Source organism: Anabrus simplex, chromosome 7, assembly GCF_040414725.1.
Source record: "Anabrus simplex isolate iqAnaSimp1 chromosome 7, ASM4041472v1, whole genome shotgun sequence".
NCBI classification, from domain to species: domain Eukaryota; kingdom Metazoa; phylum Arthropoda; class Insecta; order Orthoptera; family Tettigoniidae; genus Anabrus; species Anabrus simplex.
Window position 1 is genome coordinate 71976958 of NC_090271.1, and position 15980 is coordinate 71992937.

The following is a 15980-nucleotide window of genomic DNA, read 5'->3' on the forward strand; positions in this document are numbered from 1 at the left end:
CACGCCCTTCATGGCCCTTGTCTTCATTTTTTGATGTGTCGGATCCCTTCCATTTTTTCCTGTGATTAGTGTTATATAGAGGATGGTTGCCTAGTTGTACTTCCTCTTAAAACAATAATCACCACCACCACTGAGAACATTGGCTAAAAAGACAGAAGAGACAAATAAGGCTGTAGCAGAAAAAGCACAAAATAAAATAAGGCAAGCACTAGACTTCACTGAGATTGTGGATGACCTCTTACCGGACTGGGAGAACAATTTAGGCCTACTTAAGAGTGATAGCCACAGTCTTACTAAGGAGTATTTGATTCATTATCTGGGAGGATATATAATACGCATCGTATCCAAGGTCACAAAACGTCATAAATGTGTCAGCCTACTTCACGGTAAGCCTACAGAAGAAATACTTGCATTGACAGCACTTTCTTCACCCATCCTTCAAGAGCAATTTATAATGTGTTCGTGCGAGTTGAAAGTGTAGTCGAACAAAAACTCTCCTGTGAACATAGTCTATGGTGAGGTATTTTACGAGTGTTTGGATAGTTTGCACAGGATCACTATTAATTCGTAAGAATTAGGATGCTGCGATGACCATGTTGCGGGTATTATCCCTAAACTTGTGTTAGTTACATTATGTGAAGTGTCGATTTTCTTTCGTAACAAGACAGATAAGAAAGGAAGTGAATGAAATCTTCTAAGACTACAAAGTCTACCCGGAAGCTATCTAAACTATCTGACAACTGACTTCTGGAATTGTAAGCAAAAGCATAATATTTTGCATCAATAATCGTCTTTTATTCGTATAATGACTTGTAAGCTCAAGTTCACTTACTACTGGAAGAGCAGCCTAGCGGAGGAACCAATGAACTAGGTGAGAGATCACACTTTTACCTTCAACTCGCTATGATAATACTATTGCTTCACAATCTTCTGTGGAGACATTGCTACTGAACATATACATACCTGAAATCCAAATGCGAAGACCCCTCGGGCAAAGTTGCTGCAGGACAGGTCGTGGAATTATGAATGTGTCATCATTTCCTTCAGTGCTGGTCATGTTAAGAAAGTCATATGTCCCCTCTCCTGCTGTACCAGCAGCAAGGATGCAGCAGAACAAACACACAGCTGAGGCATTCATCTTCACGACAAGAGTGAGAAGTCTAAGGGACTACTTTTATATGTACAATAATTATGCAACACGGTGTTCTCAGAAATTATTAAGAATTTATTGCGCTACATCGTACAGCATCATAAATGTATAATTCACACACACCTGTTCTGAGCATTAAAACAAGCATAAAACTTTTATTCTGTATCAAATATTCAAGGTCAAAAATGAATGGATTCATACAATATATGCCACTGGTTGGTCTATGGCATTTAATAGGCATCCAGACAAAGATCTGTTGAGCAATTGTCTGAACAATAGTTAGTTGATGTGCTGTGTACGGAACACTCCACTGTCTTTCATAACTTGCTCACAAGTCTAGTTCTAATGACAACTGCAACCAAAAAGAAAAGGTATTGCACTCTTCTGGGAAGTCCAACAAGATCCAGAAAGAAAAGAAAAATCAAAGAGTCAGAGGTCTTCCAGCACAATGATGATTGAACAAACCATTTTCACTTGCAACACCACATGATGCACAATTTTGTTCAAGAGTTGTAGCAAATGTGTATGCAATCATATCAATGTGGCAGTTCTCAGTTTATCCTGAAACTAGTTGCATTGTTTCTCATTGGATATATCCTAAAAAGGCATAGGATTACTTCAGTCCAAGACTGGAGATTTCTTCTCAGGAGCTTCTTCACTCGTGACTTACACCTGACTTAATAATTCATTCCGCAGTATTTCAAAGGGGGTTGGCGCCCCAGTTTCGATCCCCCCAAAGCCCTGGCAATGGGGCCACACGTCTTGCCTGATGAGATAAAAAGCAATCAGCTGACATCAATACAAAACTACAAAACTTGCACACTCTCTACTTCCGCTGTACCTGGAAAGAAAACTGCTGCAAGAGAGAAAGGGATAAGGGACTAGGTGCTTCGAGGTTCAACAAGTACGACAATCAAATGCATGCAACTGTGTGTGTGTTTGTATGTGTGTCAGTGTATAGCAGTGTATAAACACTTCTACCCCAACAACAAATATAACTCCCTTTTTTCGCATTAAAGAAATCAATAAAGAAGCTAGGAATGTCCACACGCAGCAATATAAATTATAGAAACGGTTGTAACGGTAAAATAAAAATCTAATTAATTTGATAAGATTAATTTCAGAGAATATAAAATATTGTATATACAATAATGGGCTATGACTAAATGAAAATTCAAATAAGAACCGACCATTTACTGAAAGCGGCTGAACACGTGCGATTCGCTCGCTGACAGATTTAGTGTGGAATTCTTCCCCCAGACCGCACACTGCGACGAAGGTGGAAGATTTTAATTCCACCAAAGACGTCGATGATTCTCCAAGCACATGCCGTCATAGGCCTCTGGTCGCACCTAATATGGGGTCATACTATTTCTTGGGACTACCGCTACCCGAACGTCGTCTCCGCTTGTCTCTTTCACCGGTTCGCCTTTGCTGCCGCTGTTGAACGCGTATCCTCTCACGCTCTCTCTCAGCCTTTCGCATTTCAGCCATGCGTCTCTCATGCTCGGCCATGTGTTTCCGGCGCATCTCCTCCTTTACAACAATCTGTAAAAAAAAAACCACAAACAAACATGTCTCACTTAGCAGAAGTAATGCACACTATTATATAAACTGGAAAATAAATTTATACAGAACATTAATACATGACACGACATGCTTGTGTCTTAATACATGGGTGACGGGCCCCGAGAAATCTCGGTTTTATTCATGACATTGTTTTTGGTCTCCCTGTGACATCCCTTGACTAGTATTGAACTATTTCGGACTTGCACACTGAGTAGAAATGTGCACTCTAGTATGCTCCGTAGAAAAATGTCTGGCCCACAGGGTATGTGACAAGCAGCATCCGGTCAGCAATGTGTTAACTATTTATCCTCTGAAATATCAATTAAATCCCACAGTATCTAAATAAATGCACACTTAAGTTTTCCCCAACAAAAGGAAATTAATGTTTCCTGCCAAAATGATGAACCACAATGAGATTTTTTTTGTGAATATTAAAAAGCCAGTAGAGTTAGTGCATCTTGGGTTAAACTCAAACAGAATGTTTGCAGAAAGTGTTAAACTTTTCAAAACTAGATCTCTGAAAAATTCACCATTAGCAGTAATATGCTCGGTACCTTCAGGGAAAGAAAAAACAAAAACAAATTGAGTCAAGAAATTGCTGCACAGGAGATGGATTTTTTTTTTTAACCATACGTGTGACTTCTGGAGGCTGAAGAGGTCATGTGTTATGAAAGCTGACTCATCTGTAAACAAAACATGATGCATTTGGTGATGGGACTGCTGCATAGAAGGGGGAAGTTTTTTTTTTTTTGACCACATGTGGAGATTTGGAAATTGGAGAGGTACCTCTTCATGAAAGGTGCCTTGTCTGTAAATAAAGGCTGATGCATGAAGCCTGAGGGAAGACCAATGACTCAGTTCCAGAATGTCAAATCTTTCTGATAAATATTGCACACCTGAAAATTGTAATAACTTAACAGGTCTTTCCTCAGCGTTTCTAAGATGGTCAAACGGCAAATTTCTACCACATCACAGTGGACCAGAATTGTAATGTAACGGGACAAAATTACAAAACACCAACATTTTCTTGTCTTCAATTCTTCCTTCCCAAAGTGTAGGTAAATAATCAGGGATAATGAATTTCAACCCCAGTTGACAACATATAAACAGATATGAATAGAAATAACATTCCTTATCTTTACTGCTAGTTGTGTTTTAGCAGTGAACTGTGCCGGTCACTAACGTAGCATCAGTGAATATCTGAAGTATGGAAAAGAATGCTACAAGCATGCAACTTCATATTAATTTAATTGAAACTAACTATTTTCATCACTATTTTACGCCAAATACTTATATAATGTAATGTGAATAGCGTGTGAAATTCTAAGTACAAAATTCACAGAGTGTTATAAAAACGTATCAGAACATTCCTGCCTGCATTTTGGTACCATAATATAGAGCAATTCATGAACATTTAAGGCCAATGACTCAGCACGTGCACTTTCTTGCACTCAACTTAAAAATGTAACTACTTGCAGTGGCGTGCTCCACCGCGACCCGTAATCACACACTGCGAGCTGTGTGAAGTGTCGCAGGACAAGAAAGAGATTGGAAATGACTTGCTTACTTAGTCATTCCTCTTGTACCTTGCGGTGTCGAGGTTTGGCAGAGAGACCGCCAGGCTTTCCTATCTTGTGTCATCTGCTGAGCTTCCCTCCACAGGATACATCTGGTTTCTAGGCTGGACTTCATATTATCTTTCCACTTAATGCGGGGTCGTCCTATCCCTCTAGGTCCTTCACTCCAGGCTTCCTACACTCTGCATGGCAGTCATGTTTCCGACTTCATCACATGTCAAAACCAATGTAATTGCGCTCCTTCTATTGTGTCTTTCAATGGTGTTACTCCTAAAGTCTTCCTAATAGTGCTGCTCCTAATATGGTCTCTCCTCGTCTTGTGTTGTATCCTCCTCAGATATCTCATTTCAACTGCCTGCAGCCTGCTCAGGTGTTTTATACCAAGTGCTCATGATTCACATCTGTATGTGAGTAGTTGTAAATATACTGACTTATATAAGTTTGGTCCTCTTACTCACTTTTTTCTTATTGACAAAGCTGCCAGAGAGAGAGAGAGAAATATAGGCGTCCAGCAGAGGCAATTTGATTGTTAAGTTCATCATCAATCCTACCATCTTCACTCATAATGGCTCCCAGGTATTTGAACATTCTTACCTTTTCCAATTCTGTGTCATCAACCTGGATTTTTTCTCTTTTCTTCCTTGTGGCAGCCATCACTCTTGTCTTGCCTGGGTTTATATCCATGACCCTCTTTTTCATTTCTCGATTCCGAATATCTAGATTGTATTGAATATCCCTGGGAGATTTTGCTAAAAGCGCAATATCTGCAAATGCCAGTTGTGTTATGTGTGTATGTATGTATGTATGTATGTATGTATGTATGTATGTATGTAGAGGATTCAGCCCGAAGGCTGGTTTGATCCTCTGCAGCTCCGCCAACAGCTGTCATAAATAGCCTAGGCGTCACTGAAGAGGCGTACTAGGGAAATGAGGAGTGAGGTAGTTTCCCGTTGCTTTCCTCACCGAGCCAGCCGTTGCTATTACATACCAGTCTGCCAAGCCCACTGAAATGCATGCACCAACTGACCCTATGAGCGATATTTTCACACCATTCATAACAGGGACTGGCTGCATAAGGAATGGTATTACTAGCATCATTCATACCTCAGTCACTTTCATATTGCCAAAGCCAAGGATGAGACTGAGACAGGTCAATGAAAGGAACAAATTTGATATAGCCCATACCAGAAGACATAGTGCACTGTAAACACTACATATCGCCAGCAAAGGCATTGTGTTATGTATACAGGTTTCAATTTGTAGTTTATCACTTTAAATTTCTTAACCTGTTCTTTAATCATTAGTACAGCCCGGGAGCCAAGACTTTCATTCACGCGTTATTGAATGCCGTTTGTTTATTCGCTCACGGTCTCTTCTCGGAAAGGATGTTCTCCAGCAGTGCTCAGTGCTGCCAACCTCTGTACCTAGGAACTATGCTTCGATAGCTGGTGGGGGGGTATTATTGTTACACCATTGGTGAGGAGTTGTTTTTGCCGTGCGGACGGTTAAGATAGGATCTGGACAAGATTCTTGCCATGCGGACGGTAAGGATAGGATTAGTTTCGTGAGGAAACACGATTGGTCTGGACGATTATGATAGGATCTGGACAAGATTATTGCCGTGCGGACTAATCGCCATGCTTCGTAAGTATACTAGCATACCTGCCAACTTTTGAAAAGGGCTATCAGTAAAATTCAGGCGCGTCAAAAAAACCTAACAATTTTCGACATACCCTGGCTTGATGAAAATAATAATACAAAATACAATAATTCATGCTTTAAACAGGATACTTCAATGAAATCATATCTACTTACATCATAGATTAATGATTTGTAGACGAACATAACTATCAAGGAGAATTCCAAGTTAAACAGCAGCAGGTGTGGTGAATATTAGTTTGGAGCAACATGACAGGACTTGCTTGATTAATTAAGCAGATATGCGATAACTGAAAAAGGCTTTACACAGTAAAACTTGTTTAATGTAACACAGGCAAGAAATATAAACACTCCATATCACCCGTTAGTTCGACTGTAAAGTCATAATTGTGAATTTTTTAGCTTCCTGCAAAAAGTCTTGAGAAAATGTTTTGTCATAATAGGGACCAGAATTCCTGGTCTTCAAAATGGAAATAGACTCCAGAGATTCACTGGACATGGATGATCTGAACTTTGTTCTATTTTTCTTCACAAGGCTGAAAACATGTTCAAATTTTGCACTGCTATGAGGTATGGGGAGAATAGAGAGCATTACTCTAGAAATTTGGTTATACTTAAGAAGTCCATCGCCTCCATGAATTCTTGATATTTATGCCCAACTGAAATCACTTGCAGCATCTTGATTTGCAGCCGAAGTGTTATCTACCTGAAGAGCTGTGAACTGCCTCTGAAGCTCATTCACCACCTCATCTGTAGGTTCGTTCTCTTCCTTGCATAACAGGATAGGAAACTTTTCCAAGAAAAAAACGAATGGAAGAAAACTGTGCATCTTCAATTTTGTCTAACCTAGCACCTTTAGCATGCTTTAACACATCATCCTTCAGTGGAAAGTTGTTGATGATGTACTCACACGCAGTACAAAAGTAGTTTCTCACTGATGAAAAGAAAAGGGATTAATCTGTATCCTGGAGATCATTAACTATGTTCGAAGTCTAAATGCCTATAACTAAATTATCACCACTCAAATCGTTTCTTCTACCATGTGCAATATTAATATCACACCCACATACCGTGCAAAAGGCAATTTTTTCTGGGAATCTGGATCACTGAACGTCACATAAAATTATAACATAAACACCCAAGGCAGTGAAATACTTCATTAAAACATGTCAAAGCACACAAAGTTTCAAACCATTAAATGAACATCAGCATTGTATGATCCCTTGCGTACTTCACACACTGGTCATCATTTCCTGTATTCAGTTGCAATGTGGATGGATCTTTGTGAGCAGCATTTGCAGACCCTTGTGGTGGTTGATATGATAAAGGTTTGCTAGGAGGCATTAGACACTTCACTTCTGACCTCGTGAACAAAGAATATGCACACACACATGTGGAACAAATGTAATTCTTCTTCTTCTTTATAATTTAATGGGCTTTGCTAATAGCGGTATACCCAGTCACGGGAACGAATGTAATTAGTCCAACGAATATAATAAACGGCGAAGCATGAAGTTATACCACAAAAACTTGAACACTTCATTAAAATATGTCAAAACCTTAAAAGGCCAAAACATTCAAGAAACATGAACTTCGTGAACAAAGAACAACACTCACGAGGTCAAAGAATATGGGTTAAATCACAACATGCGAACGGAGCACAATAAAGAATTTGCAGAGCAGAGCTTGTCGACACCGAAGATTCACACGGAAGAACTGTTATCCCGGCTTTTAAATTCAATTCCAATAATGACACAAACATCACACGGTTAAAAATACCAATCATATCAAAGAATGAGTTATCGACTGTCGTAGACTTGCCTTCAACCTAAGCAAATGATTGTACGGAAGTGGAGTAATTATCGAATGTTAACATTTCAAATTTTTGTCTGCAAAGTCGTAAAATGACACAGTCATCCATAAAACCGTAAAATGCTGCAATTTCCGTAACTGTATGGATAAACCATAAAAGTTGGCAGGTATGTACTAGTATTATTTAAATTTAGTTTTTTTTGTGTAAGACAAATATTAGTATTAAAGTTCTTTGCACAGAAACTATGAAAAAACAGGAAGAGTGAAAATTATATCATTACATATTTGAAGAACAAATGAGAAATATGAACAATATGAATACGAAAAATAGAACAGATAGGAGGAATATTTTCACTTATAAAATTTAAGAGCATATAATAATAAAACAAAGGAAGATATCTCACCAATAAGAGAAGCTGAAACTGACTGTAATGTGGCCTGATCAGACTGCAAAATGTTCAGGAATAAATTCTGGTCAACTCGATATTGATCGAGCATAATTTCACAAAATTGTAGCCGCCCGCCTGGATCATCTTCCATCAACCCATGTATGAGGCGTGATGTAATATCCTCAGGATTAACAGATGTGATATGTCTGGGAACTCTGCCACTAATAGTCTTGAGGACTTCTTTGGACTAATCGTAACAGCCAAATGGATATTCAGTTCATTATCATCAGTTCGTGCTGTCCTAGGTCACCCACTTTGACGTACATGCAAAACAGAACCTTCAGTTTCAAATTTATGAATTACATTGTAAACAGAACTTACGTGTTGGTGGATTTGACTCAAAATGTTATCTCCTCTCCCTAAGTACAGCACTTACACCGCTTTGGTAAGCAGTCTTCAAAGCAAAAATTCTCTCTTCTTTCGTCAACATAGTCTTGACAACACAACACAAACAACAGCTAGCTGCTATGGTTACGATTGATTTGTTTACATTACGTGTCATTTTCTGTTTCTTACCAAACATTCCGTACATAGTATCAACCTAGATAACATTCCCCGAGTGTGTAGTGACTTTTGTGCATATAGTATTATGTACCATGTTGAACTTAACTGAAGTGTGTAGTGACTTTTGTGCCACCCGGTATAATAAATGCATTTATTGGACTGTATAAGGATAAGGGATGGTAGCTAGATAGTTACACTTTGATTTCTATTAACATATTATATTAATATGGTTAATTAACAAATTTTTAATAAGTTAATATTGTTAGTTAATGATTTTTATTTCTTGCATTTATCAAAAGTGATGATTCCATTACAAACTTCAGTCAGCATAACTGTCAATTCCAGAACTAGCACAGTTGTCACACGTGAACACTTCGATATAAGTTTCTCCTACTAGACAATCTTCGTGATAAGGTATCCGACAGAAAGAGCAACATATCCAATTTGCTCTGTTTCTTTTTTGAACGTCAGCATTGTATGATCCCTTGCGTACTTCACACACTGGTCATCATTTCCTGTATTCAGTTGCAATGTGGATGGATCTTTGTGAGCAGCATTTGCAGACCCTTGTGGTGGTTGATATGATAAAGGTTTGCTAGGAGGCATTAGACACTTCACTTCTGACAACCGTCTTGCGGGTTATCATCATCATCATCCTCTTTGTCTTTGAAGGATCACACCTAGGGGTTTGGAGTAAATTTGCTATGGCCCTATGATGTTTCTCTGGTGTTGATAGAGGGAGACGAACCAGTTCATTCCCTACAACATTCTGGATTTTTTGACTGCTAGAAGCAGCCTTATCTGTTAATCTGCTGGCAATAAGAGCGACATCTGGTACGGAGGAGGGATTCAATGGATGAAGACCCGTATTTAAAAATTCTGTATAGACAGTTGCTGGTGACACTGCATTCTCATATGCCACAAGGAATAGATTTACAAAGTGGTGCATCCAATTAGCTTTACAAAGTGGTGCATCCAATTGAGGATGAGATCACAGTTGATCCATCCCTTAGGTGAGAGTTTTACCAGCACTTCTGCCTGAACAATACTCTATGTTCACTGTAGATGGTAAATAGTCATTCCAACTATTATCTGCTCATTTAATTTTACTTCTGTATACATTTCACTTAATTCCATAATACAATGACTGCCGAGTATTAAATTTGAGAAGAAATTGTATAAATAACTAAATTATAATCATTATAAAATATCAAAGCCATCTTATTTATAGTGCTGATTGGCCAAGCGATTACATTTATCCTAGTTGTATTTATATATTTCAACTGTTTATGAATGAACACTGACTGAGCAAATGTCATGGGATAGCGGAGCACTGATGTGCAGGTGTGTTGTCTGCGCACCACATATCCCGTGCCAGCGGCAGTTGTATAGGAGACCTTGTGAGCAGTGGCTGTGCATGTGACAGGTGTAACATGGAACATCGTCATGAGCTGACACCGTTTGAACGGGGTATGGTGGCCGGTGCCCGACGGATGGGAAGTGGTGCCGGAATTTGGCTTCACACGATCAACCATGTCCAGGGTGTATTGTGAATGGTTGAATGCGGGTGTCACCGTCCACAACAGCCACCCTCGATGACCGTGACATCTGAGATGGATTGTCAATAGTGACAGACGGGCAACTGTGCAAGAAATCACAGCTCAATTCAACACAGGCCGTGCTACACACGTCTCCAGTGGACAATCCTTAGGAACATGGGTTCTATGGGGTATGGGAGCCGGCGCCGCACACGGGTGCCACTGTTAACCCGTCATCGGGCACGACGCGCATTTGTCGCCAGTCACCAGGGATGGACACTGGAACAATGGCGTAACGTGACATGGTCGGACGAATCACGATTTCAAATGCACCATGCCGATGGGAGGCACCGTGTACGGCGCAGACCACATGAAGCGATGGATCCCGCCTGCATCGAAGGTGTGGTCCAGGGCGCTGGTGTCTCTGTTATGGTCTGGGGTGTATTTTCCTGGTATGGAATGGGCGCCCTAGTTGTTCTAGAAGAGACTTTGAATGGTATGCGGTATGTTGAGCTGCTCGGAGACCATCTCCACCCATTTTTGGCCTTCCAGTGCCCAGATGGTTCTGCAGTGTTTCAAGATGATAATGCGCTGCCACATCGCTCCCACGTCGCCCGGGAATGGTTCCAGGAACATGCAGCGGAGGTCCAACAACTGCCATGGCCACTCAGGAGCCCCGATATGAACCCTATCGAGCATATCGGGGATGTCCTGGAATGCAGGCTCCGTGCCATGGTTCCTGCACCCACGAACAGACCAGCATTGGCGGCCGCTCTGCAAACGATTTGGTGTCAGCTGCGTCCAGAGGACTACCAGGGACTTGTCGACTAACTTCCACGGCGTCTCACTGCAGTTCGCAGGGCCAGAGGAGGCCCCACATGCTATTAGATGACTATCCGATGACATTTGCTAAGTCAGTGTATATTGGTACGGTATATAATAAAAATTAAGGACATAGCTGGTTTTTCATAATAAATGTATGACAACACAACAAAAAAGCAAAAAGCAGAAATCAAGCTTCTTAACAACACCTTGATATCAGATGATTTCCTGTTAAGAATGAATCCACTTCAAGCCTTCCATACACACTTGAGTCTTGCTGATTGGTGGTGCCATGATGGATAACATTGAAAGTTCATTCAATATGTACCCTACTCCGTGAGAGCTCATTTATTCGCCATCACAGAATTGCATGAGTTTATCCTACCTTCCATAATTTACAAAAGCCTGTCTAGGCACCAAGTCATGTGGTCTGACACCGTGGTTAGCCAGTTTGGGTGCCGCTGGTAAAAGTAAATCACCATCAGAATGCTGACCGGCAGGGTAGAACTGGTGGCATACAATTTCTAATCACTAGATTGTGTGCCAAAAGCCTGGATTCAATTCCAAACCTCTCCGCAGTGCTCATATGGAGTGAGGGCATATGATGCTGTTGATGGTGATGGTGATGCATCCTTTGGATAGGGACGAAATGCTTCAAACGGACCCCTTGGTGCTATTTGGTAGGAGTAGGCTATGTGCCACCATGGAGTTTCACCCTCCCCCTTCATACTATCATGTATCAGATCATTAATTTCATCTCTAACTCCTCTGATGAGGTCAATGTCAGGAAGAGCACCCGGTGATAAAAACTCGCTATGAAGATTCATCTCACTTCATACCCAACCCTGTAAATAAATGGGCATATGTACCCTCCAAAATTCACAAACTTTACATATATAAATGATTTGATGACACCCACTGGTGCTTTTCAAGTGTCAAAACTAATATTTGGGAGCTATATCTATGCTGCTCACACAGTTCTAATTAATGTTCTAAGTAGACTAATCATTTATTATTGTATTACTAAAACATGTTTTCAACAACTCACTTCATAATCTAAATTTATAAATGCCCTTAATCATTAAATATTGAGTTTTTATTATTATCCTATACGCTTCTCGTACAATATACTGTAAGAGGGGGTTTCAAAATGGGCTGTGCCAGGATGTCAAGCACCCAAAATCCAGGCCTGTATGTGCATGTTTCAAGAAAGAGCACGTGAGCGAGAGAAGAGGATAGAAGTGACAACTACTGCATCTTGGCCAAGTGGAACCTATAAGTACCACCTCACTAAGTGATTTTTCTTACTACTGTATTACAATAGTGTTTACTCTTTGCTGAGCAGAAAGGTTAGGGCTGAGACCAATTTTGCTCAACTTTTAGGGCTACAATGGATAAACAGACTAAAGAGAAGTGTATGGAAAAAGGAAACAGGTCTAGAAATTAGGAAAAAAGGAATTAAACTATCCATCTTTTATAAATTTTTATGCTTCCTCTTCTCCCCCCCCCCCCCCCCCCCCCCCCCGCCCTGCCACTGGGTCCCATTACATGTCTATATTTCCCATGTTAATTTATTTTGGATGTACATTTTGCATTCATTTTTTACACCTATGTGAACATTTAAGTCCCTAGGGATATAAAACATTGCTTATACTGTACATTTAAATATTTTGATTTACGTTGAGTTTTCTGAAAGAAAAAAAAATGTAAGTTAGAAAAAAAAAAATTGGCCACAGGCTACTTTTCCTGGAAACTATACCTTGACGTCAAGGGGGTGAGAACAGTTTGCCCAAGCAGTGACCTTGAAGATATCCGTGGAATCTGTTCACAGCTCAGTATGCATCAGTACATATACTTCACTGTCACCGGGATTGTTGGCAACACAGAGTAGAAACATTCCTATTAGACAGCCTATGCTAAGTGATACAGCAACTAAATTAGTGACCAAGCTTGGTGTAGAAGATTTTCATGCCTCGTCAGGCTGGCTACAAAATTTAAGATTAACCCTTACCCCTGGAATTAAAATTCTCTCTGTTGACTCTACTACTCATATTTAAAATGTGAATTTCTATGTTATATGACCTGTATTCATCTTTCATGATAGTCCATACACATCAGATGCTTCCACACAATAAATTTTTGTACAGTTTCTTTTCTGACACTACTAACTGTAGTTCCAAAACTATACAAATATGTAACTCCTGAGACTCAATAGGTAATGCAATATATCACAGCTTCGTGGCAACGAGTATCACAATTAACCATACGCAACCGTTTTGTAAAGCGGATTTCATGATTTTGAAGACTTGGGCAATGAAGATGACGACGATACTCTTGATGGTGACGAAGAATTGGACAGTATGGAGGAATGGGCATTGTTTGATGAATACACAGATGTTGATAAGAATGTCATTATTACAAAGTCCATGATCATCAGCAAAATTCTGAAGGAGTTCTGCAGGAGTTGGGCCAGGAAGAAGACGACAGTCAGTCGTTTAAACAATCCCATATGTTTTATTTAAAAAAAATTTTTTTTTTTTTGCTATTTGTTTTACGTCGCACTGACACAGATATGTCTTATGGCGACGATGGGACAGGAAAGGCCTAGGAATGGGAAGAAAGCGTCCGTGGCCTTAGTTAAGGTACAGCCCCAGCATTTGCCTGGTGTGAAAATGGGAAACCACAGAAAACCATCTTCAGGGCTGCCGACAGTGGGGTTCAAACCCACTATCTCCCGAATACTGGATACTGGCCGCACTGAAGCGACTGCAGCTATCAAGTTCGGTCATATGTTTTAATGAGGATCTTAGTGCCCTAGAAACTTTCAAATGTTAGGTGACATATCATAACGTGTCTGTGAAATACTTGAAAAGTTATTGCGAGTTGAGAGCGTAGTTTATGCCATAGCAGCAAAAATATTTTCTGCATAGTTTATTTATATTACAGAATTTTGTACAATGTATACAGCAAGTTGATATTGAAACAGACTTTCAACCTATTAGGTCGTGTTACGTACATTTAGTACGTGTTGAAGAGATTTTAAGTACAGAACAAAAATGGCCAACCAGACACCAATGGGATCCAAACCCACAACCTCCCGATTTCGCATCGGTTGCTCTACCAATTGAGCTATGGTGGCCTAGGCCATCTTTGTTCTGTTGGAAAGGATCTAAGCTACAGGTCTGGCACAACTGCCATCATACTGTAGAGTGCGCTTAAGTTGCCCGTTGAGGGCCAAGTCAATGAATATTGAATTTTTACGACCGCATTGTAATCGAAACAGACTTTCAAGCTATTAGGTCGTGTTACATACATCTAGTACGTGTTGAAGAGATGTTAAGTACAGAACAAAAATGGCCAACCAGACACCAGTGGGATCCGAACCCACAACCTCCCGATTTTGCGTCGGTTGCTCTACCAATTGAGCTATGGTGGCCTAGGCCATCTTTGTTCTGTTGGAAAGGATCTAAGCTACAGGTCTGGCACAACTGCCATTACACTGGTGTCTGGTTGGCCATTTTTGTTCTGTACTTAACATCTCTTCAACACGTACTAAATGTATGTAACACGACCTAATAGCTTGAAAGTCTGTTTCGATTACAATGCGGTCATGAAAATTCAATATTCATCGAGTTGATATTACCTAAAATATGTAGTTTTCACTCCCGGTCTAGAAAGCCAAGAATAACGGCTGAGGGAATCCGTCGTGCTGACCACATGACACTTCGTAATCTGTAAGACTTCGGGCTGAGCAGCGGTCGCTTGGTAGGCCAAGGCCCTTCCAAGGCTGTTGTGCCATAGGGTTCGGTATATAGTTTTCACTGCAATACACTCCTATGTCTTTATATAATGCAGATACACTCTCAATTACAAATTTTTTGCACTTTTTTTTTTGTTCAGGTCCCTAAAAACAATATAAATGAAGCTTTAGTATGAGGGCCATCCGGAAAGTAGTACCCGTTAGCGCCGCATGAAGCACTGACGACTCGGGTAGCCGCGGGGCAAGCTCAGATCACGTCAGTGGCTTCTCTGCCTGCTCTCTGAGAGGTTGTATGACGCTAGCATTGCCTGTGTTGTGTCTGTGATCGTTTAAAATGTTTAACGTAATCTATAATCTTCATTTCCGTATTGACGAACTACACAATTAGAAATAGGAAAGGACTTCCACCTATCCATATCTGCATATCACACTTATTATGCTACAGGACCGGTTTCGACCCTTTACATAAGGTCATCTTCAGCTGAACCATGCATACATATCTATGTGATGAAGCTATGATTAAGATAGTATTGTCAAAGGAATGCCATACGATAATAAACATTAGGCCACATCCAAATGGGGCATGTCGTAACGTGAACTGGCATATATGTCACTATGTACAACAATGCACTGTATGTCTAAAATAGTATGTTTAAGGTCTTAAAATTAGTTGATAAAACATATCTCTACTTAAAACTAACTTATATATATATATATATATATATATATATATATATGCACAAGATGAATACAATATATGGGAGCACTTCATGCACATGAACGTTCGTGCCTTGCTTGTTGGCTGACTCCCGTGTTCAAGTCTTATTTACACAGTTGTACACTCAGCTGCTATTCCTGGAGTTTAAATGATATGGTTTGCTTTTAAAATTGTATAAGTAAAAGATTTTGTCTTCATGTATGTACATAGAATAAAACACTTTCCAATTTTAAAAAGGTGCCAGACATATGGATAAAATTAGGCTAAAATATGTTCAGCTCTGCTGTTGTCCTGTGACATCCATAAAATTTGAGTGACATTGGGTTCAAAGTAGCGGCTCCTTTCCCATTTGTAGCTGTGCAGTGATGTTATATTTATCTGTGGAAGATAAGATTGAGCTATGAGTGATATTTATGTTGGAG

At 40.0% G+C, this 15980-nt stretch overlaps 1 protein-coding gene and 1 non-coding gene across 6 annotated transcripts in view; both read right to left on the reverse strand.

Annotated features, from left to right (window-relative positions):
* Nucleotides 1-1204: 1204 nt before the first annotated feature.
* Nucleotides 1205-15980, reverse strand: part of Acn (Acinus) — a 333736-nt gene continuing 318960 nt past the window's right edge. For 3 of the 5 annotated variants that reach the window (XM_067151131.2, XM_067151132.2, XM_067151130.2), the window contains one exon: nt 1205-2698. In XM_067151131.2, coding sequence (XP_067007232.2) covers nt 2519-2698 — 180 coding nt within the window. In that variant the 3' untranslated portion in view covers nt 1205-2518. Of the gene's footprint in view, nt 2699-8331; nt 8470-15980 lie in introns of those variants that run through there. The other 2 variants (XR_010860744.2, XM_067151133.2) reach the window with 2 other exon arrangements.
* TRNAL-CAA (transfer RNA leucine (anticodon CAA)) lies at nt 14444-14517 on the reverse strand. Its single transcript has one exon. It is a non-coding gene; the product is annotated as a tRNA-Leu (tRNA).